General features: G+C 37.5%; 2 protein-coding genes across 4 annotated transcripts; one reads left to right on the forward strand and one right to left on the reverse strand.

The window, feature by feature from the left end:
- Positions 1-15: 15 nt before the first annotated feature.
- Positions 16-20,124, reverse strand: LOC128003781 (guanine nucleotide-binding protein G(I)/G(S)/G(T) subunit beta-2). 3 transcript variants are annotated; one of them, XM_052592554.1, is made up of 10 exons: positions 19,997-20,124; positions 7,396-7,505; positions 6,758-6,796; positions 6,575-6,681; positions 5,788-5,851; positions 5,342-5,504; positions 5,014-5,080; positions 3,498-3,699; positions 3,195-3,411; positions 16-905 (listed from the first exon to the last, which is right to left on the reverse strand). In XM_052592554.1, the coding sequence occupies exons 2-10, from the start codon at positions 7,450-7,452 to the stop codon at positions 799-801; spliced, it is 1,023 nt and encodes a 340-aa protein (XP_052448514.1). In that variant the 5' UTR covers positions 7,453-7,505; positions 19,997-20,124; the 3' UTR covers positions 16-798. The 3 variants fall into 3 exon arrangements, with proteins under 3 accessions (XP_052448514.1, XP_052448512.1, XP_052448515.1); XM_052592552.1 differs by lacking the exon at positions 19,997-20,124 and adding an exon at positions 15,251-16,183; XM_052592555.1 differs by lacking the exon at positions 19,997-20,124 and adding an exon at positions 14,904-14,926.
- Positions 19,347-23,068, forward strand: LOC128003765 (zinc finger protein 394). Its single transcript, XM_052592551.1, has 2 exons — positions 19,347-20,230; positions 21,192-23,068. The coding sequence occupies exons 1-2, from the start codon at positions 19,597-19,599 to the stop codon at positions 21,926-21,928; spliced, it is 1,371 nt and encodes a 456-aa protein (XP_052448511.1). The 5' UTR covers positions 19,347-19,596; the 3' UTR covers positions 21,929-23,068.
- The last annotated feature ends 170 nt before the right edge of the window (positions 23,069-23,238 follow it).

Consider the following 23,238-nt stretch of genomic DNA (forward strand, 5'->3'; position numbering starts at 1 on the left):
GTCTTGTGAGCAAGCTGTGGTCACATATTTAGTGATACAGATTTTTATTGATTAGTTTTTAGTTTTCTTTATTCTCCTTAGGGTGTGGCACACAGGTAAACATGAATAAAAGCTTTTTAAAAATGTGAAATCTAAACAAAAATTAAAGACAAAACATCATATATTTACTTGTATACTGAAATATGCCTGGCATACGCAGCTAAAAAAACATGGACTACATAAAGTGTGATCTGAATCGACTCTTGGTGGGTAACTGTCACAGGTCTTCCATCTCTTCAACTCTACATGCTCATGGAAACATTAGTACTTTAGGCTTATTTTTTATTATAGATGGCAATGGAAGTAAGAACAAAAATTGCTCTTTAATGGATCAACACCCATCACTCCGAGCTCAAGGTTCAGTCTCAAAATAAAGCAGGTCACAGAAATGTTTTGGATTTGTACGCTCAAATTAGACCGCTCACTCAAATGCACATTTCTCCACATGTACTTGTGTCTCTTAGTAAGTGAAGGTACCATGTAGGTCCAGCAAAGCCTAAGGGGGGGGAAGTAAGTGTGTGTAAACATTCCTGTTTCAAACTTGTGGTCCAAACCTACCTATATAGTGTGACTATATATATATATAGAATGATGTCGCACTATAGAGTTTGGTGTAAACGTGTAACTAATTATATATAGTATGTACAGTTTATTTGTCAGCCATGTGTCTGTGTAGGCAAGTGTATATCATATGTACAGTAAAGTACATACATTGTGTGTGATGAGTAAATAATGTGTACAATAGAGCTGTGTGTGTGGTCAGTTCCAGATCTTCAGGAAGCTGTCCCAGGAACCTGTGCATGCAGCCATGCCATCATCTGTGACCCCAAGACAGCTCACACGATTGTCATGGCCAGCCAGCACTCCTGTAAGAGACAATGAGTGTGAGTGTTAAAGTGTAAACATACAGTTTATATTGGGCCAGTTCAAAACCTCCTCATGTGCCATGTGTATATATACTACTGTTCAAAAGTTTGGGATGGGTATGATCTATTGGGATGTTTGGAGAGAAGTCGTTTATGCTCAACACGGGTGTGTTTATTTTTTCAAAAAGACATCACAAATATTTCTGTTGTGAAATAATACAATAATTAAAGAAAAAATTTAATACATGTTAAAATGACATTTATTCCTGAGATAGTAAAGCTGAATTTTCAGCATCATTACTCCAGACTTCAGTGCCACATGATCCTTCAGAAATCCTTCTAATGCTGGTTTGATGATCAAACATGAGCACTTACCATCAGTGTTGGATAAAGTGCCCCTATTATGCCATTTTAAGGTTCCTAATATTGTTTTGGTCTTCTACAATATGATTGCATGCATAGGCAAAAATCACTTTTGTTTTCTCAAAATATGCATTTAATGTCACCTCGTTTTCCAACGATTCTCAAATTATTAGTTTGAAGCAGTTCAAAGATTCAGTCTCTCTAAAACCTCTCGCTTCCGTGAGCATGCTCTGCTCTGATTGGTCAGATGGACCAGTCTATTGTGATTGGTCCACCGTGTTCAGTGTGTGTCATAGTTCAGTATTTTAAATGCTCAACAGAAAATATAAACATCTATTATTTATCATACTTACAGACTGTGAAATAACATGGGCTCTGAGCTGTCTCAAAGACTAGAATAACCAAGATGTGTCACTCTTATAGTTTTGAATGGGGAAAAATGCTATGCTCAGTATATCCACTCTATCGAATGAAGCCCTGCCTTCTGAGTAAAAGAGCCAATCGTTAATCGGTCACTGCAGCTGCCGTTCTGAGACAAGCGCCTGAAAAATAAGCTTTTTTTAACACTTTTTGAGTAAAAGAAACATTTATGACACAGTTGGTGTCAGATTTCTTTGGTGATTTCAAATATTATTTAATCTTAAAGGGTCTAAATAAAAATCTAAATTATGTCATTAATAACTCACCCTCATGTCGATCCAAACCCGTAAGACCTCCGTTTATACCGTACACACAGTTTCAATGGAGGGACTGAGAGCTCTCGGACTAAATCTAAAATATCTTAAACTATGTTCCGAAGATGAACGGAGGTCTCACGTGTTTGGAACGACATGAGGGTGAGTTATTAATGACATCATTTTTATTTTTCGATGAGCTAACCCTTTAAGCTTGGTGAACCGCTTTGGAGAATTTGATGGTTCTCCATTCAAAGCTGCTCTTGCATGCCCCAGAGGCGTTTCAAAGATGGCCGCCCAGTGACAAGACTTACCTTAAAGGGACTTTGGCCATCTTTCAAGAAAGCATTTTGTGAATCCAGTGTTGAACTCCCAGAGATTAGAGAAGCAGTTGTCAGTAAAATGACGTGTTTGATGGAGGGTCAAGTTGTTTGCGGCCGACCAGCGTAGAACATAGACGACCAGTATACAAATGTGTTACTAACGACTCGTTCAGGCTGTCCTGGATTAATTCTTTCTTTTAGGAGATAATAACTTTATTTATCGTGCACTTTCGGTTTTACAATTTTGCAGACTTTTGCATTCACATAGAGCTACTTTACACACTGCATAACAGGGGCACTTTTATGTTTTTGTGGAAAACTACTTTGTGATGTTTTTCAGGATTCTTTGATGAATAAAATTCTAACTAATTTGAATAGAATTTATTTGAAATATAACATTATTATAACATTGTCTAAAAAAAAAAAAAAGTAATTATTTATTTAAAATGTAAATCGTACTTGCTCTAAACTTCTAAAAGTTAGTGTAAAAATGAAGTAAAATAACTGATCATATAAAATAACAGTATTATTATTAATAATGATAATATGAATAATTTCCATATAAAAGGCATATTTATTTATTTTTTATTAATGTGCATTTGGGCAATGCATTTTTAGCATTTAGCATCTACTTTATGTGACGTAATCTACACTACAAGCAAGTGTAACTATATTGCACTATTGGCAGCTCGGTTTTATTTCTTTTTTTACAAGATCGGTGTAATTTGTCTCAGTCTGATGCAAGAATCTAGTGCTAATTACTGTATTTTACATTTGTGTAAATACCAGTGCCAGATTGTTCAATCTTCTGCCCCCCTAAACCCCACAGATCCTACGTCACTATTGTTCAAAGACCTCACAATTTACAAATGAAACATTGTGCAAACGGTTACTGTACTGACACAAAATATTAAAACCAGTATGTTCACCTGCTCGGTCTCCCTTCATGGCGTCCCAGATGTTACAGTTAAAGTCATCGTAGCCGGCGAGCAGCAGACGGCCAGAGCGGGAGAAGGCCACAGAGGTGATGCCACAGATGATGTTATCATGAGAGTATAAACACAGCTCCTGATCCGCGCGCAGGTCAAACAGCCTGCAGGTGGCGTCGTCAGAACCAGTTGCGAACGCACTGCCGCTGGGGAAGAACTGAGAGATGGAGAAGAAAAGAAGTGATAAGCAATAGTGATCTACTTTGATTCTGCAATATTCATTTAAGCAGCGCGTTTACTCACACAGACAGCGTTGATGTCGGACTCGTGTCCGGTGAACGTCTGTCTGCACATGCTATCTCTGATATCCCAGAGTTTAATGGAGGCGTCACAGGCCCCCGAGATGAAGGTCCGTGAATCTGGAGCCAATGACAGACTCATCACATCTCCACTGTGACCTGAGAACAGTGTGGTCTGCTGACCAGTCTCAATGTCCCACAGAGCACTGGCGCAAACACAAACACAAGGTTAAAACGTACAAACTGCACAGACATCATTGAATTATTTAAGTGTACATTCAAAAGAAGCTGTAACTGAAAGTGAGCGGTCTGTTTGACTGCAGTAACTGGTCTAATCACAGACAGAAGGGAAAAAACAATAAATGTAAATAAAACCCAAATAACCATTTAATCATGTAAAATAAACAGGCTCATCAACTTTTAAAAGAGAGGAGAAATACTGATTTCTGTGTTTAATATGAATTAAATAATATTAAACATTTTAATAAATAACACATTTTAATAGTATATTAATATTAATAATTATGTTTTTTAAATCATGTTTGATTTTAAGGGCATTTGTACAACAGACAATTCTGGTACTATGGAGGGGTACCCACTGATCTATAATAGGGAACTGGATTGCTCATGACGTCATGAAAGTGAAGCGGCCGCGACGCCATATTGGTAATCCCTAGTGTGTGTAAACGTTCCATTGAATTAATAGGAAATTGTATGATTTTAATGAGAAAACATCACCTAACAAGGCAGCGTTTATAGCATGTATGTTAAACGGTTATTTTTTTTAAATGTTGGGAATTTCCCCTACTTATTAAAAAGCTTACGTTCGTTACAGTAGCGAACATCATGAACATGATAAACATCAGACGGACACGACCTCAACATTTATTACAAACGACAAAGTGTTCGTTCTGAAATCTGAAATAACTGACTATATACAGTACAGATTTAAAGGCTTTATTTCCAAGATAGTAAGTTAAGCTTTTCATTTCATTATAGAGCAATATTAACAACATGATTGTATTATTCATTGTAATATATTCAAATCCATTTCTGATACTAATACGTTTATGTTGAATAATTCCTGAATAATTATGTTCATAAATAAATAGGCTATATTTTGTGTTGGATCGTTACCTGTGTTGTCAGTGCGCAGCAGACACACCCACCTAAACGGTTTAAATATATCTCTTATCCTGCCCCAGAAGACCATAAATATTGCAGAAAACACCTGAAGTAAAAATGAATTTACATACACATACAATAACAACGAATCCCGTTTGAATGATTTGCTTCAAATCGGGTGATTTCAGGTCAGTGGTTTGCATGTGACTCAATGGTGCTCTCTGCTGGTAGGGATTAGTAAGATGGCAGATCGAACACTTCCGGTGACTTCACTGACTGTTGGCAGTTTAAACGCTATGAGCGATCCAGTCATATATAGATCAGTGGGGGCACCACAGATTTGGAGTTGAGAACCAGTGCATTTCAGTGTAGTACAAAATAGTTATTGAACACACCAGGTTGTGTCTCCTGAACTGGTGATAATTTGATTGTCATCTATGAAACGGCAACAGGAAAGGTAACCTAGGAAATGAACAGACAGGAAGTCAGCATGCCACACCATGAAACTGCATGATGGTAGAAAAAAGAAAAGAAAAGATGTCTGATTCTCTTTTCTTTTAGACGAACAGAAAAGATGCAGTCACGAGCAGTCTATTTGATTGCTGCCAGCAACAGTATACAAACTGATCTATGAATCAATCAAAAATATTTATACTTCTCATATTTATGAAATTGCTTTAGTGTTCTGGGTAAATGAAGGTGAGTATGTGTGTGTTATCAAACCTGTGTGTCCAGGCAGCTCTCGGCTGACTCGAACATTGCCCTCTCTAGTCTTTAAGCTGTATATGGAGCAAATGTTGTCTAGGCCGCCACAGGCCACAAAGTTTCCTGACGGCGCATACGCACACGTCATCACCCATGATGACCGTAACGGGATGGCATGCATCTGAAATGTATAATATTGAACATACACGAAGATTAAACAGACTGTTGAAAATCAAATAACCTTTACAAGAAAATATATTACTGAACTTTTGCCAGAACTGTCTAATAATAATTTATTTTACCTGATGAATATAATGTGATTTTACTATACACTTGATTCAACCTGGCATTGGTTTACTTGATGGTGATAGTTTAGGAAAAGCTTTTGGTTACTAGCTCAAAATTACAATACTTAGCTGCACCATAATGTGCTTTATGTGTAATAAAATGATGGAGCTACAGACCTTGTTCGTAGTGTAGCTGTCCCAGACAATGAGTTTTCCATCCTGTGAGGCACTAACAAGAAGCCTGAGGATTACATAAGAAAGTTTATATATATGATTAAAGATAAAAAGAGAATATATGACATGAACGCGGCATCTGATTATTGTCAATTTCCCGCGATATGACTACGTACTATGTCAACGGACAACACTGAAAAATGTTTCCAACTTTTATTAAGATTTTGCTATGTTTCAGATCCCTCTAGTGACTTCATGGACAATCCTTATTTAATTCCGAAGTAAGAAAGACATTACAATAATGGATACTTTTCTGAAATAAAACCTCTTCAAAGAAATGTGGGTGACAAATATGTCCTTTGGAGGGTGCAGCTTTCGAAATGACACATAGTTAAAAACATGTGCAGCGCATGGACATCAGTGGACTGTGATGATGATGACATAAATGTCGTAAACTAGAGTGGAATGTGGACAAGGGACGTATACTTTTGACTTTAGTTGCTACAACTGTACACATGGCTCTACTAGAATATGTCCTTGGAGTATAGAACAGCTCACAAAAATCAAACGTCTTTAAAGATATTTGTTTCCACTGTGCCAGTAGTGCAGCTGTAGAATTCGGGTCAGTGTGTCATGTTGTTCATTGTCTTCTGTGCCGTCAACAGGTGCAAAACCAAAGCCAAGTCACAAACCACTGAGTCATGCTCATTTGCTACTTTAAACTTTTTTTTTGTTCTCTATGATGGCAGCTGTAAGTGGTGAAGTGTCAGAAGGTTGCTGATTGAGATACCTGGAGTCTGTGCCCCAGTGCATGGCGTAGATTTTAGCCAAATGCCCACGCAGTGTGCGCCTCGTCCTCATCTGTATCCTCCCCACCGGATCCAGGCCCGCTGTTATCTACCACACACGCATAAATGCCACATGAATGAAAACCCACAGACCTCTGGAGATCCTACATGTAATTACATCTCACCTGAGTGAGTGTGGAGTCTCCACATGCTTTCCTGGCATCCTGAGGGACAGAAGACAATGTGAATGTCTTAATGTTAGCCGGTTTCAGATCTCAGTGCACACTTCATTTTGAGTGGAGTCTCAGGGAAGCCACTATTGCATCACTAGAAATTGCTTATGACATCCATAATGCTCTAAAAGACACACATAGGATACAAACCGTGCGTTTTTTGAGCCTGGTTTGCTTTTATAAAGATAAATGTACATTCAACTCCAACACACATTTCTGACATAACACCTTGTAAAAGTGGATTTTGCATAATAGGTGCCCTTAATACCTAGTATATTACCCTTGAAAGTGTTCAAGTCAAAGGTGGTTTTAGAATTTTAGGAAAAATGGCACTTCAATGTTTTTTATTTTAAAGTTTGTAATTCAAGTATGGTTTTGTCGTGAAAATAGCAATAGAAGCTGGCATGGCAATAAGAAATTAATCTTCAAATAAGTGTATTTAGCAGCAACATGATAAACACTCATTCTGTTCATTACTATGTGTAAGGGATAATGAAACGCCAACTGTCATTATGGCAACATAAACCCTGACGTGGTGATCAGGACCCCAGTGAAGTTGATTTTTCAGCAGTATCAGTATTAGGACTCACTCTGATCTGACTGCGCAGTTGCTCAGCCTCCTGACGAAGCTGCTCGAGCTCACTCATCTTGAAATGGCCTTTAACCTTTACCCTCTGACCTCTCTCACCCCCGCAGACACCTGTAGAATAAAACACGACATGTGAATAACATCAGAGGCCACAGTGTTCTAGTTGAACCCAGTGACGAATCACAGACAGTTTGTGCGATTGACAAGCAGAATAATACAATCTTGATTTTAATAAGTCTTTTAGTAAGATTTGTTATTGTAATAATGTGTATAAAAGATGTGTTTAATACAGATAATTTCAGAGTGCAGATGTCCTGCGGGTTTATATTAATATCACGGCATAATCTTTAATCTGGTATAATCTGGCTAAAAACCTATAATATAATAGGATTAATATTCTGGGAGGCATTCCAAACAGAAACAAGACGGTAAATAAAAGTGTGTGTGTGTGTGTGTGTGTGTGTGTGTGTGTGTATCAGATAGAGAGATTTGAAATTTCAATCATTCGGTTTTTCTAAATGATATTTTATGTTGTTTGCTTTGGCAACAGGCCTACAGAATGTACTTCTGGCCATGCGGGTCTAGTTATTAGAATTGAATTGAAATGAGAGAAAGAATTGCTTGCCTGACCTGACACCATACATGAGGTTACACATTTAAATTGGCATGCAAAAACACACAGGCTTTTTGCATGTGTTTTTTACACAGTCAAATGTGTCACAAATCATCAACCAATCCCATAGTCTTTTGGACCTTATGAACAGTTCTACTTTGCATGTTTCCTGTTATAACCCAAAGATCTCAGTATGGCTATTGTATCAATGCTGATGGGAGCTGCGAGACACAGATGCAAAAATTATTGTTATTACCCCCTTACCACACATACTTATTAGAGAGCCTTAACTCCCTTAACACACGCACGCAAACACAACACCACAGCAGGAAGAAAGGAATTCAACAATGTATAAGCATCAGTCTGTGAGGAAACTCCACACAAAGAGCATCAAAGCTACACACACCCACTTGAAAACGTACATCTCAACCCATCGTAGAGAAAGAAGCGGCAATGATGTATAATTCCATTTTACCCACAAAACCTTTCACTCAGATAAATGGCTTAGATCTGAGGAATCTTGGCTAATCTAGATGACTCAAACCCCTTCTGCACCTTTTAAGGTCTTCAAGCATGTTGGGAAAGCAGCAGCCGGTTAAGAAGAGAGGGGTTAGTTATCCTCTGGTCCATACGAGTGCATCATAATGCCTTCTGGTCTGATGTTTGAAATCAGTTCTATATATATATATATATATATATGTTACAAATAGCCTTAAGATTCAAATTATCTTTTTATCAGCCTACTGTTTTTTTTTATTTTCTTTGCAGCGGGGTTATATTATAACCGATACAAAAGCATACTAATAATATGTTGCATTTGTGTCATTGAAGTTCTGTTAGCATGAACTATAAAGAAATGTCAGACATATGCACAGGGAGAAAAGTAAGTGTCATATATCATTTACTGACACCAACCACTGTTTTCACTGAAATTGCAACATATTTAAACTACGCATCGTTACCATGCATTTGCTTGGTCACATGGGTTACGTTTACATTTCATTCATTTCGTCCTACGCCCAGAACAACAGGCATGTGAACGGTTAAACTCAGTTAGTCCTCTTTCATCTTTCTACTGTGGCGGCATACTTAAAGATGTGACAGAATTCACATAGAGTGCTTGCGTTTCCCTTTTAACCCTTCTGCGCTCCTCATTTGAGAATCACACTTATAGACTTCGAAGTCAAAAGTGACCGCGGACACCTTAACTTTTTTTTTTTTCAGTAAAATCAATCTAATTTATTTATGTTCAATAATATTTTATCTTTTTTTTATATTTAATTAATTTTGTATTTTGAGAGAATTCTATGGTACTAATTAATATTTATGCAATAATTATGATACTTTTTTCCCATTGAAAATAGTAAAAAAATATATATATATTATTATTATTATTATTATATAATATTATATATATATATATATATATATATATATATATATATATATATATATATATATATATATATATATATATATATATATATAATTTAATTAATGCAGTATTTCAGATTAAACTTGAGAAAAGGCCTTTAAAATATAACTTTTGAAGGCAGAATAGCACCTCCTGGTGCGAGCCAAAAAAAGAGATCCCTGTATAGAACTGTATAGGCTAGGATTGTGAATTCCCTAGTTGTTTTTATGCATAATTGTTTACTTTAATTAGGTTGTGGATTTAAATGTATATTAAGGCATTCTCAAAGACTACTTTTTGTCAAGGTTTAATAGTTTTTAATAGTTTTAAATGTTGATTTAAGTGTATGTTTTTGCATTATTATTTTTACTACATTCAAACCAGAAAGCATTTTGTTACACGAAACAAAATGTAGCAAAAATTGTAGCCTGCAGAATCTTTCCAGAAGGAAACAAGATGCATTATTTCACTGGGGGTGAAAATTTTTGAACACAATGAAGATGGCCAAATTTGTCTTATATTGTTGAAATATAATTTTTTTCCATTTAGTTCTGCCCTTCGTAAGCAACAGAAGATACTTGTATATTTCCCGGTACACAAATTAAGTAAAATTTACCTTGATCTTCAAATTCCAAAAGTTTTCACCCCCCAGCTCTTCATGCATCTTGTTTTCTTCTGGAGCATCAGTGAATGTTTGAATCTTTTTAAATAGTTGTGTTTGAGTCCCTCAAATGTCCTCAGTGTGATAAGGTGCATCTCAAAGTCATAAAGTCACTGCTGGAAAGGGTTCAAATATGCAAAGATGCTGGAAAACAGAAGAATCTGCAGGAGCTTAAAGATTTTTCTGAAGAACGCTGCTCAGTTTAACTGTTCAGAACAAGGGACTCATGCACAACCATCACAAAACAGAAAGACAGTCGAGGATCATCAGGTAACAGAACACAGTACTAAGAACCAAGGGTTCCCAAACTTTTGAGTGGGGTTATTTTAATAATTTCAGCATTTTTTTTGTCTTGTGGACTAAATGTTAATATCTTTTATGTACAATATCTTACTCAGGACAGTACTAAATAAAAAATAACATGCATTTAGTATGATCTCTCTTATTTTTTGAAAATTACTCATATTTTCACAGATTCTGCAAGGGGTGCCCAAACTTTCGATCCCCACTGTATATATATATATATTACTATTACAGCAGTCGAGATTAACGAATCATGGAAGTGTTGATTATATAATTATTTTTTCGATCTTTTCCCCATCACATGAAAGGCTGCAGTGATGAGGATTGAGTAGACAGAGTCTGTTTATCACCTGGATGCAGTGATCTCGTCATTATTGCAACACGTTTTCTCTCACAAAATGCTTTCACCACAGCTAACAGCAAACACATGAATACAGTAAGAGCTCCATTGTGCAGCATAACAGCGTCATTCATTGTAACGGCAGTTTGGGCAAGTGTGCAGATATACTCGAGATGTGTAACAGCTCCGGAAAAAAGCGAGCGTTCTTTGACCGCTCTCTGTAGTTAAATCACAATTGAAATAACAGATTTGTTTCATGCTACTAAGAGAAACAACGTGAAGTTGATCGTTTAGTCACTGGCTTGATTCACTGATGCATAAACAGTATTAAACGATTTAGAAAGAAAGTCTGTGTGAACTTGAATGATTAGCTACACATCAGAAATCACTGATCACAGATCAGGCATTAATGAACACTGTTACTCACTGTTTGTGCCGGTGCTGTCGAATCCATATCATAAAAGTCTCTAACGCCTGTGCTGACATTGCGACTGAATTATATGTAAATATTTGGGCGGGCAAAGCAGAGAAAGGGGAGGTAACAATTCTCGTTACAACGTCACAACGAGGAGATTCAAGATCAGGCCGTTTGAGCTTCCATTTTCTCAAAGGCAGAGAAAGATAGAAAAATCTCAATTTACACCGATTCAAATTTCTAGAAGCTTGGGGATCATATACAGGCTAGGGGAACTCATATTAAACTTAAAAAACCTCAGAAAGTGACATTTTCATGTCATAGGACCTTGAATCATGCCCTCAGTGTGTGTGTGTGTGTGTGTTCACATAGCAAATGCCATAAAAGTCACCAAGTTTCATACTATTCTGGTGAAGCTATGATTTTACGAAATTAAAAATTATCCGGTCAGAAGGGACCGAAGACCACAAAAGGGTTAAGGATGTTTAGTTCCCTGCGGCGAGTGACTCGTACAAATGCTGGACACAGAATTCGTGCACCTGATAAACTGGACATGTAGAATGAATTCAGTGAATTGTGGGGGGCTAGTGTGGCAGCTAGTTGTTTAGCTGCCTGTGGAGGGTTTTCCCCTTTAAAGGGATGGTTCAGCCAAAAATGAAAATTCTGTCATTAATTACTCACCCTCATGTAGTTCCAAACCCATATGACTTTCATTCATCTTCAGAACACAAATTAAGATATTTTTGATGAGATCTGAGAGCTTTTTGACCCTCCATAGACAGCAAGGTAACTACCACAGTCAAGGCCCAAAGGTAGTAAGAACATTGTTAAAGGGTTAGTTCAGCCAAAAAGTATTTCATTAATAACTCACCCTCATGTCGTTCCAAACCCATAAGACCTCCGTTTATCTTCGGAACACAGTTTAAAATATTTTAGATTCAGTCCGAGAGCTCTCAGTCCCTCATTGAAGCTGTGTCTACGGTATACTGTCCATGTCGAGAAAGGTAAGAAAAACATCATCAAAGTAGTCCGTGTGACATCATCAGAGGGTCAGATAGAATATTTTGAAGCATCGAAAATACGACATTATTCAGCATTGTCTTCTCTTCCGGGTCTGTTGTGAGTGCGACTGCTGTGACAGTTAATGTACGACGCTGCTGACATGTTATTTTTGTTATTGGGTGCGCCAGAAAACATGCCAGCAGCATCATGAACGCGCTCACAACAGACCCGGAAGAGAAGACAATGTTGAATAAAATAGTAATTTTTGTTATTTTTGGACCAAAATGTACTTTTGATTCTTCAACAAATTCTAACTGACCCTCTGATGTTTTTATTACCTTGCTGGACATGGACATTATACTGTGCACAAAACAGAGAGTACTTCCACAGTTCTTGAAGTGGGTTGGTAGACACTGGTACACAGTACCAGCACTTCTATGTTTTAGTCTTTGGAGTACCTGCACTTTTTTGTGTGTACCGCTAATTCTGACATGTTGCAGGTACTCTGAGTAAAAGTGTCTGCTGTCTAGGTAACTAGAAATGCGCGGGCTGGTCCTGCGACTTATAGTCAGGTGCGACTTATTTACCAAATTAATTTGACATGAACCAAGAGAAAACATTACCGTCTACAGCCACGAGAGGACGCTCTATGCTGCTCAGTGCTCCTATAGCATCTCCTTGAAAACATAGAGCGCCCTCTCGCGGCTGTAGACGGTAATGTTTTCTCTTGGTTCTTGGTTCTAAATAAATTGGAGTCTCCTTGTTGTCCTGTCCGGTATTGCAGACTGACTTGTGCTAATTTGTATAGAAAACTTTTATTGAATTAATGTAATTTAATAAAGATTAATATTTATTTTTCAATAGCAAAAAAATTTGAGCCTGATTTGGTTTTACAAAGATAATAAAATTAAATTAAAATTAAAAAAACACTGGATGGATTTTTATTATACTAAGATGGCTATGTACACAATTCCAACACACTTTCCAGCCTTAATCAACACTAATACCCATTTATCGGACACTATAGGGCCTTTTGCACTGTAGGAAACTTTTCATAGTACCAGTACTAATTGTGGAACTACCCACTTTTGGGCGTTTTCGCACCGCCGGAACTGGGTGCGATTTTAGTACCAGACTGCCTTTTTCAAGAACGAAATTAGCTCCTACTCCGGAGCAGGGTCTAACCAGCACAACTGGTACTTCCCACGATGTAAGGGGACATAGATTGGCCAGACGCTTTCAAAAAGGCCCTCAACCGCCATGATTTAAAACGCTGTGGCATGTAACCATACTGTAAACATTGTGCAAACTTATTTAGATGAATGGACGCTGAAGTGCAGGCACTTCTAACAAATATAGCACTTTCAGTTGTCATTGGAGATTCTTAGTCCCCCTTTCCGTTCTTTCAATCGCTTAATGTATACATCGGCATTCCATGTCCATTATTATGAAACCCGCGAGACACAACAAAAACACTGCTCTGATCACAGTGTCCTCCATCCTCCTGTTGTTAACGTTACTCTTCTTTGTTAATGTTGTTGAACGGTGCGCACAAATGACGTCGCTGTCGACCAGCTTACATCACTTGCTAGTACATACTGTCAGTTCGAATGCAACCCTTTAAATGGTACTGGGAAATAGTTCAAGCAAAATCGTCCCTGTACTTTAGTACTGCACATTTAGTTCTGAAACTAAAGCAGTGCAAAAGGCCCTTATGTAGGGTAGGGATCCTCAAATCCAACCCACGAGATCCACTTTCCAAACCCTAATCAAACACACCTGAGCATGTTAATCAATGTCTTCAGGATCATTAGAATCCTGAGGTCTGTGAGTTTGATCAAGGTTGGAGCTGAACTCTGCAGAGCACTGACCGTACAGGACAAGATTTGAGAAACCCTGGTGTAGCGGTTGAACGACTTCAGAGATTTTTTTAAAGTCAACATTTATGTGATAAAAGTCGAGTTGACGTTGACTAGTCACTGATGACATGACATCATTAATGAACAAATAAGCCTGATCCCTAAGCTGAGACTCGAACACCTTGTGCACAGCTATATGACACAGCACTGCTCACATGGCTATTGCTTCCATAACAGCTAATTTTTATCAGTTCTGTTGTCTTTGGGTCATTATATTTCTTACAGATTTCTGTTTGTTCTAAATCAGAAACAGATAAAGAAGCACAGTAAAGATTCCATTTATACGAATGCATTAGTGAGAGAGCGATTGCGTATGTGAATAAATTCAACCTTGTCAAGCATCATGACAGAGCATTAAAGATGACTTATCGACTAGTCTTCTAGTCTGTGCAACCCTTACAATGGTGTATTCAAATTGGAACTGGTAAAAAAAAATCTACAAATAAGATTTGAAATGAACAAAGTAACCATTCTGACTAATTATTACATATGACAAGCAAAAAAGCAAGTGCCTGGCATAAGTAAGAGACAGGTAAAGTTGCAAACAATTGGGTTAAATACCAGTGTTGTATAAACAAAAATATTCAAAACATATATACTAGTGAAGCTGGAGTATATATACTAGCAACTACACTGTGTTACGAAAAGAAAAAAAAAACATTAGTACTAACTGAATATTAAAAACCTGATTATGACCCATTAACAACTGTAATGCATAAGTGAACAGTACCTAATGGATTCATTTTGTAGTTAAAGTGAAAATGATACTAGTCAGTATTAGATGTATTACTAGTCATTTAAAACAAATCATTTATGAAGCAATAAATGTTGAAGCAGCTTGCCATAATCAGAGCAGTAGAGTGAGTGAAGCACTGGAGGCTGCGTCCAGCTGAAGTACAGGAGGCTTCTGCTCCATCAATTCACCACTCACGGCTAAAATAAGACATGCAACACCTTTAAAAAAAGATGTAATATGATGTATAATCGCTTATTGATATTCCTATTCCGACTGATTGAAACATCACTGATGCGATTTTGTGACAAAACCACTAAAATCCCAAATGACAGAAAATAACATATAACAAATGAACACAGACCATTTTAATGGTATAAAGCTTACTACTTTTCATCCAACGTCTTATCTGGGTCACAAGATTCTGATGAATCTTAGGAAATAATATAGGCCTACCTGTTAATCTTCCTGTTTGGCTTCAATCTCCGCGTAAAGTAAGAGGAATGCTGAAGTGCGTTGCGGAAGTAATTCGCAGGGAATTTTTCTGCTGGAAAATGTTTAGGACTGCATACTGTGGGTTTTCTCCTAGTGCTAGTTAGGCCTCGGCAACGGTGTCTTTCATGTGTGAAACGAATCAAAACGATGTTATCATGAAGTACAGCGCTACCATGTCGCCCTGTCGTTTACTGAGGATTGAAAAAAAGCCTTTTCCACGGTATTCCTGGTTTCAGTACACTTTGCTTTTGAAAGAGGAAAATGATTTTGCTCCTTAAATGGTGTAAATTGCCGACAGATGTAATAAGTTCAAATAGAGTAAAGCTTTCAAATCAAGCACATGCCGTCATTGTCTTTATACTGCGTTGCTTGATCCTCCCGAGTGTCGTCTTCCTCTGTCTTCTCCTTCTGGTCTCTTCGTTTTGAGCGTTGCTCCTCGTCCAAGAAATGACCAGTTCAATACAACGCGAGGCCGTGGCCTTTTAAATAAATTAAAATGAAGAAACCAAAACCGACTTGGCTATCTCTCCGGAGGCGCATAACCCATCCATCAGTTCAAATGTGTGACTGTGCCAGAATAGGAGGCGGGGTGAATTCAACAGAAACAACAGTAACGTTACAGTTGTTTTCTAAATCATTCAGATAATGTGCCGCTCACTCTGATGTCAATTTAGTCCCATATGAAATCAGTCGGTCTGCAGCAGAAACACGTAGCATCATATATGCGCGAGTCAACCACACCCATTTTACTGCGAATGTACCACTGCAGCGCAGACCTCCGCCGCCAAACAGCGGCTCAGGGGGGCGAACAGCACCTCACACTGGAACACACTCGAATTTAGGCCGCTAAAGCTAATATCAGATATGTGGTGAGATGTGGAGACGAGAATAAGTAGATCTCACTTCAAACGTTTGTGGGAAAATGACAAATAAATGAACTGGAGAAAAAGGTGACATTCTACAGAATTCCCCCTACGAGCTGCTCAATGAACACATGAACGCGCTCCTGAGCGGAGGGTTGCCACATCGCGCTCCAAAAGACGAAAATAGGCGACGTCCTCTAATAAAACGTAGCGGATGAGAAATGAGAACAAACTATAATACATGACTTTAGCGATAGAAGGCGTGGCTCCAACAGTAGGTAGGGGTATTTGGAGGTGCCTTTATTTGGTCACAGTTTGTCTTTTTATTTCAGTTTTACTACTGATGCTATATTTAATTACTTGAATGTTCTTTGGTAACTTTTAATTATTTAAATAGTTGCTAGTTTCTATCCTAGTTTTACCTGGTAATAACTGAAGACACTAGTACTCATTATAAACATTGTTATTGTGTTTTGGAGGCCAAGCACCAACCATAAAATAAATATTCTACCCTCTCTCTCCCTCTCTCTCTCTGTGTGTGTGTGTGTGTGTGTGAAACTAGACATATATTGAAAAAACAAACAACAACAAACAAAAAAAGATTATAATAGGTGGACATGGCAACACCGTCTGCTTGAATTCAAACGATTGCGCAGTTAACTAATATGTATACATTTTCATGTATGAATCTTTTTCTCCCTTTTTTGAGCATATTTTATTTATTTTATTTTTTCCCCAGTGTTTTTCGAAACATTTCTAAACAACAAAAAAAAAAAAAACATCTATTATTATCCAGACAAGTTACCGACCTCACACTTTCTTAGATTACTCAGAGCTGTAATTAAAATTCCCTTGTAAGGGCACTCAGTAATGCAATGCACACTTTCTCTCTAGAGACATAAGCTGCCACCCACCGGAGACACACTCCTAATTACACCTGCCATAATTACAAGTAGAGGAGAGAGGCAGACAGATTATATTTTGTACTACTGTGCGCTTGCTGATTGGCCCATATTAAAATTTATGACAAACTGGATTGTCTATGCTATACTATTATGAATGAATATCAAACAGTGATTTATTTATTTTTATATTTATTTCTACAACACTGTACCTTTAGACTGTCCCACACATTATTAGCAGAAAATATGGTTTATCATCAGCATGCATCCCCCCATGCATCCCCCTCCTCAAATGTAGTGATGGCACATTCCAGCTGCCCTTTTCTCCATAAGGGACTGTAGTATAGCTGTGGATGGGTTGCCCAGCAACACCATTTTCATAGACCCATGCACGCAAGCAGTATGTGATTGGATGGACATGAACTGTTCTGCATTTCTTCTCCACACATATATTCATAGGTCACATATCTTATCCAGTATTCCATGTAGTTAACCTGATGATTATAAGCAACAAAATGTATAGAAATGTATTTAAAAGCTTTAAACATGCGTCCTTTCTGGTAGCAGATGAGATGGACAGAATTAACAGACATGAGGAGTGCAATGTGATCACACTCCTCTCCACATGGGCTAAACAGGGCTCAGATTCAGACACCAGAGAAAGGGAGTTTCGCCGTCAGACCGACCAGATTTTGGTGCAACAAAACTGGGTCTAAAATAAATAGAGTTGTGTGTTTTCCATTTGTCAACCTCTAGATTGCGCTATTGCTCTTTCTTACACCATGTTGGAAAAAAACAAAAATATATACATAGCCTATATATATATAGTCCAAATTTTGCCATTATTTGAACTAAGGCCACATTATAAATCGAAGAATGTGTTAAGTGTGTAAATGTGTAATTGATGAAGGCAAATTAGTTAATCGTTTATTTCCAGCAATGATTAAAAATATTGTGGAAAAAATGGACAGTATTCTCTGAAACATTGGGAAGATTTTGCTGTTGTTTGATCTTTCATCCAACCAAAACTGGAATGAAGAAGCAATGATTAACCTAGTGTTCTGCTGCAAGGTGCCTCTAATGTTTAACCCTGCTGTGTGTTTAATCAAACAACCTATACTTGTGCAAAGGTCATAGGAAAACAACAGTTTCATATATAAAGCAAGTTTTTAAATCTAAACCTTTGTCATAATTTATGCAACACAACTGTTCTTGATTTTAGAGATTACCATGTGCTATCCATGCTGATACATACTGACAACAAAGTGGAAATACTCGTTTTCTGTCACAGTGGCGATTCTTCTCTGATTCCCTGTACTAAGTAGACCACATCACAGAACACTGCCTTTCTCAGTAACGTTTTTTTCCATTTCTATAAGACGGTTTCATCGGGCGCACGCGCCTGGACCTAAGTTAACTTCCTGTCTGTTGGCTGCAGTGCCTTGCCTTCTACAAACGCAGTTAAAGTTAAGGTGATGAGTAGACTGAAGTTGGGCTCAGTTGGTTGTACTGTGGGATGTGTTTCCCATACATTTATTTTATTTTTGGAGACTCGCCACAATTTTAAAACTGATTGATTTTCAAAAAGGCTTCTTTGAATAAACATGAGTAACGTTACGTAGTGCACTTTTATTAATAATAATTCCTTACATTTATATGTTTAAATATCAAAGCGAGGCACAGGTGTTTTTATATCGCTGTATTTCTGAAGGAGGGCTTGCATGTTATATGCCTGATAGCAGCGTGTGAGCGTACCAGCTCTGCTTCGTTTACAGCTGTTACTGGGCAAACCTCTATTTCTCGCGCTTTATGTCTATGCTTTAAAACATCTCCTGCTGGCAAATAATGAATTTGCATATTCATTAAGTCCGCCTGATCCACGCAGCAAAAATATTTTGTTTGTTATCAAAAATATTTACTCTAGAGGCACTTGGCTGTTGTTATTTATTCTATTTGGAAGTCTACCGGAAGTTAAGTTAGGTCCACAATATGGGCACGCGCAGTAACGTTTGTTTATATTGTTGCCGTTGAAACCGTCTATATAAAGGACATTAATTCTTGTGTGAATCAGTTTTCATACTTAACACATATACTGACTTAAAAAACTAAATATATATATATATATATATATATATATATATATATATATATATATATATATATATATATATATATATATATATATATATATATATATATATAATGTAAATAATCTACTGATACAACTTAATTCTCAAGCAATGCCTCTCAGAACGAAAACTCGAAATCCCAAGCTGCTTTGACGTCATTATTCTTCGACACTGACGACAGCAGAACGCGACAGATAGCGATATTCACAACACACTTTGGGGTTTCCGTACTTTTAACATTTAAATCAAGTAGCATCATCGAAGTACTAATGTTTCACTGGTGATGGAAGTGAGGCCGTAAACTATTCTAGTCCTCAGGTAGACAAGAAAGAAACCCAGACCGCATCTACTTGAGCGCTGCGATCACGTATGCAACATTACATCACAGTGAAATACTGCCGTGGATCGAAACCATGACTTTGAGCATGGACATCAGCGTCACTTTTCTCAAGTGCGAACTCGCTTCTACTATCGATCAGGCGGTAAGATGCGCGGTCGAAACGGTTTTAAAAGAAACAGCGCGAGTTGTTGGCATAAAGCTGACCGCGGCTCGTAACGCAGCCGCAGAGTCGCACCGAGAGAACCGGAGCCTGCGCGAGAGACTGGAGATCTCCGAGAGCGAGCTCAAAGCAGTGCGCTACTACATGACCGCGGCTGAAAAGAACATCAAACAGTGTTTACTTCTCAACAGAAACCAGCCCGGGTCAAACATCGTGCGCCCAAACGCAGACGACGCACTTTTTGTGATTCCGTCACGCACTGCGGATGGAAGTCCCACAGCACCGACGCAGAACAAGAGCTTCCGAAACTCACCCGGAAGAATCCACAGTCCTAAAAATCTCCCTAGTGTTGGCCTTTGTCTCCCCACGGTACAGTCCGACTTGTCTCGTGAGTGTGTCAACCGTAGAAAGGCAAGAAGGTCTGCAGGGGGCAACAGTTCAGCCCTCAGTAGTGACCCCGCGACCTCACAAACTCTTGTGGAAAACAGTCCTGCTCTCTTCAAACCACAAGATGAGCCAGAAGGCCCGTTTTACATCACGAATAAGGGTGAAAAAGTTTCAGTGTTATTATTTTTTAACATTTATGAGTAAAATACTGCCAAATAACCACAGAGTATTAGCCATCAATGTTTATTAAGCTTGTCAAGTCTGACATAGGCTAACTTTACCTCTAGTCTATATATATATATATATATATATATATATATATATATATATATATTTTTTTTTTTTTTTTTTGGTGAATGTTTTATGTTATGAAAATATGCAATTATGGGTAACACTTTAGTATAGGGTCCAATTCTCACTAATAACTAGTTGCGTATAAGCATGCCTATTATTAACATATTGGCTGTTTATTTGTGCTTATAAAGTACGTATAATGCATGGCATCCATAATCCTACCCAATACCCTAAACTTAACAACTACCTTATAAACTATTAATAAGCAGCAAATAAGGAGTTAACTGAGGCAAAAATCATAGTTACTGGTTAGTTAATAGTGAGAATTGGACCTTAAAATAAAGTGTGACCCAATTATGATGCAAATGTCGGTATTTATATTAAATTCTGATAGCCTGTACTGTAAATCAATGGTACTTTTAACAGTATAACAGACTGCTAGCATATAAATATCAGTTGTCACTTGGTCATTTTTATGATCAAAGCTCTGCAGTTTTAATTGTGGAGGACAAAACATATAATCCAATGCAATGATGATTGAGAAATGAACAAATGAACATTCCTCAAAAACCTCAAAAAGTTAAGTTAACATTATTTTAACATGGGAAAAAAAGATCTATGCAAACTTGCGTTCAGTAAATATTTATCTTGAAATATTGGTAACAGTATGAAAGTTATTCCTAGTTTTCCTTTCACAGTAAGATTTTGCAGCAAAACAACAATCTGAAGTGGCCATTTTACATGCTATATATATATATATATATATATATATATATATATATATATATATATATATATAAATTAACATGAGCTTTTCTGTTTCATAGACAACAGTTCTGCAGTAACAGACAGCGAGAGGAAATTTGAGGAACCAGAAAATCCAGCAATCCCAACTGAGGATCCATCTGACATGACAAAGTTTGAGTTTGAAATGAGCACGCCAGCTGGGAATGTTAATGAGCTGGAGCTGATACAGGTGATGGAGGACTCTGATGATGTCAAACAGAGCACCATTAAAATTGAAGACGATCCCGATTCACTTACATTAGAGCCTCCTTCATCAAATCTAGCTGCAGCATCTTCATCCAACTCCATGCAAGAGTTACTGCAGATCTCCTTGCCTTCAATGCGGGAGAGTGATGGCGATGCTTTGCTGGCCTTGGCACCACCTGTTAGTAGTGACTCAGGGTTCAGCAGGACTATAGAGAGCCCTGATAAAGTGCACCGCTGCAACATTTGTGGCCGGGGTTTCAGACGTTTCTACTGCTTGAAAACACACCAGCGCATACACACAGGAGAGCGCCCGTATCCTTGCAGATACTGCGAGAAACGCTTCCGCCATTTGGACAGCTTACACAAGCACCAGCGCATTCACACGGGAGAGAGACCGTACCGCTGTGCTGAGTGCGGATGCTGCTTCAGAGAACTTGGACAACTCAAAAAGCACAGACTCAAACACTCACCCACATTTGTTTCTGTTGCCAATCCCACCTTCCCCCTCCTCCCAGCCGGACCCTCCTATGTCTGGCCACATCTCAACACACAGTCTTTGGATTCAGTCTAAGCATGTGATGGTATTTTCCAAGCATGGTGATTGTGGAAACTTGGTATACGGTATTACAGCAGTATTGAACTATGTTACAAAAACAGTTAGAAAAGATGAACAAACTCATCCTCTTAATAACAAAACTTTTAAAATCAGGGACATTAAAAATACAATTAAACAACACATTTAAAATGTATAAAGTAAACAAATGTTTCAAACAGATTAAAGTGCAAAATAACACAACTAAAAGAACAATAATAAATAATTAAAACGCGTTTTAATCCAGATTAAAATGTGCAAGTGTAAACAGATGCCTTTTATATAATGCTCAGTATTAAGTACTTAATATTCGGTGTTTTATAAATACCATCGCAAATAAAAAAATCTGAATGGTTGTTTTGAAAACATTTAAATACTGTTTGACTTCCTTCAGTTCAGAAACAGAAATTTGCATAGGACTGCTTTGTGTATGGGGTAACAGCTATGTTTCTGCTTTTCTATAAGTGCTGCCTACTGTCAGTGAATTTGCATTTTTATTCAGTCTGTCTGCTGCTTAATCCAGAACTTCAGACCAAAGAGAGAATCAGACTGATTTATATGCAGCATGCATGCAGTGCCATACATTTTAACTGGTTGATGGAAAATAAACTAATGTGCAATATAAAAGTCTCAACAATTCAGAAAATAAGTTATCCAGAATGTTTACAATACTGAACGTTCATTACCGTGATGTATCGTTACCACCTACCAGCACATCTCGGAGTCAGTCGAAATCCTACTGAAGAAAAGATGAATATGTTTTATGAGAATATATGTTGTGGCACAAAACACACCTCAGATAAAGTTTATTCAATGTCTAACAGTTTGGTCCAAAAACAATTGAAGGTATATTGGAAGATATGTATTTCCCTAATTGTGTGAACAGTTTGTCCATTGCACAAAAAAAATCATTGCATTTAATGTAGATCCATATGTACAAAATACATCATCAGCAGTGCAGCATAACCATAAGTGTTTTTATTTTGTATTTTTTGCAAACATTTCGATGGGTTTCAGATATGATGAAACTTTCACAATAAGGTATTTTCTGGTCTCGAGAATTGATTTTACTTACTCTTGATTATCATACAATAAAAAAAGAATTTAAAAAGACTGAAAGGAATTATTTTTATACTTCGTATAAATGCAGCACTTAAGAGTTTTTTTTTTAGATGCATCATTTTCAAAATTATGGCTTGACAAATAAATGCAGAATGTAACACACCCATGTTAAGATGAAATGTAATTATTTTTATGTATACATTTTTTTGGTTATCGTACTACTGGGG

The sequence above is a fragment of the Carassius gibelio genome, chromosome A5 (assembly GCF_023724105.1).
Source record: "Carassius gibelio isolate Cgi1373 ecotype wild population from Czech Republic chromosome A5, carGib1.2-hapl.c, whole genome shotgun sequence".
Lineage (NCBI taxonomy): Eukaryota > Metazoa > Chordata > Actinopteri > Cypriniformes > Cyprinidae > Carassius > Carassius gibelio.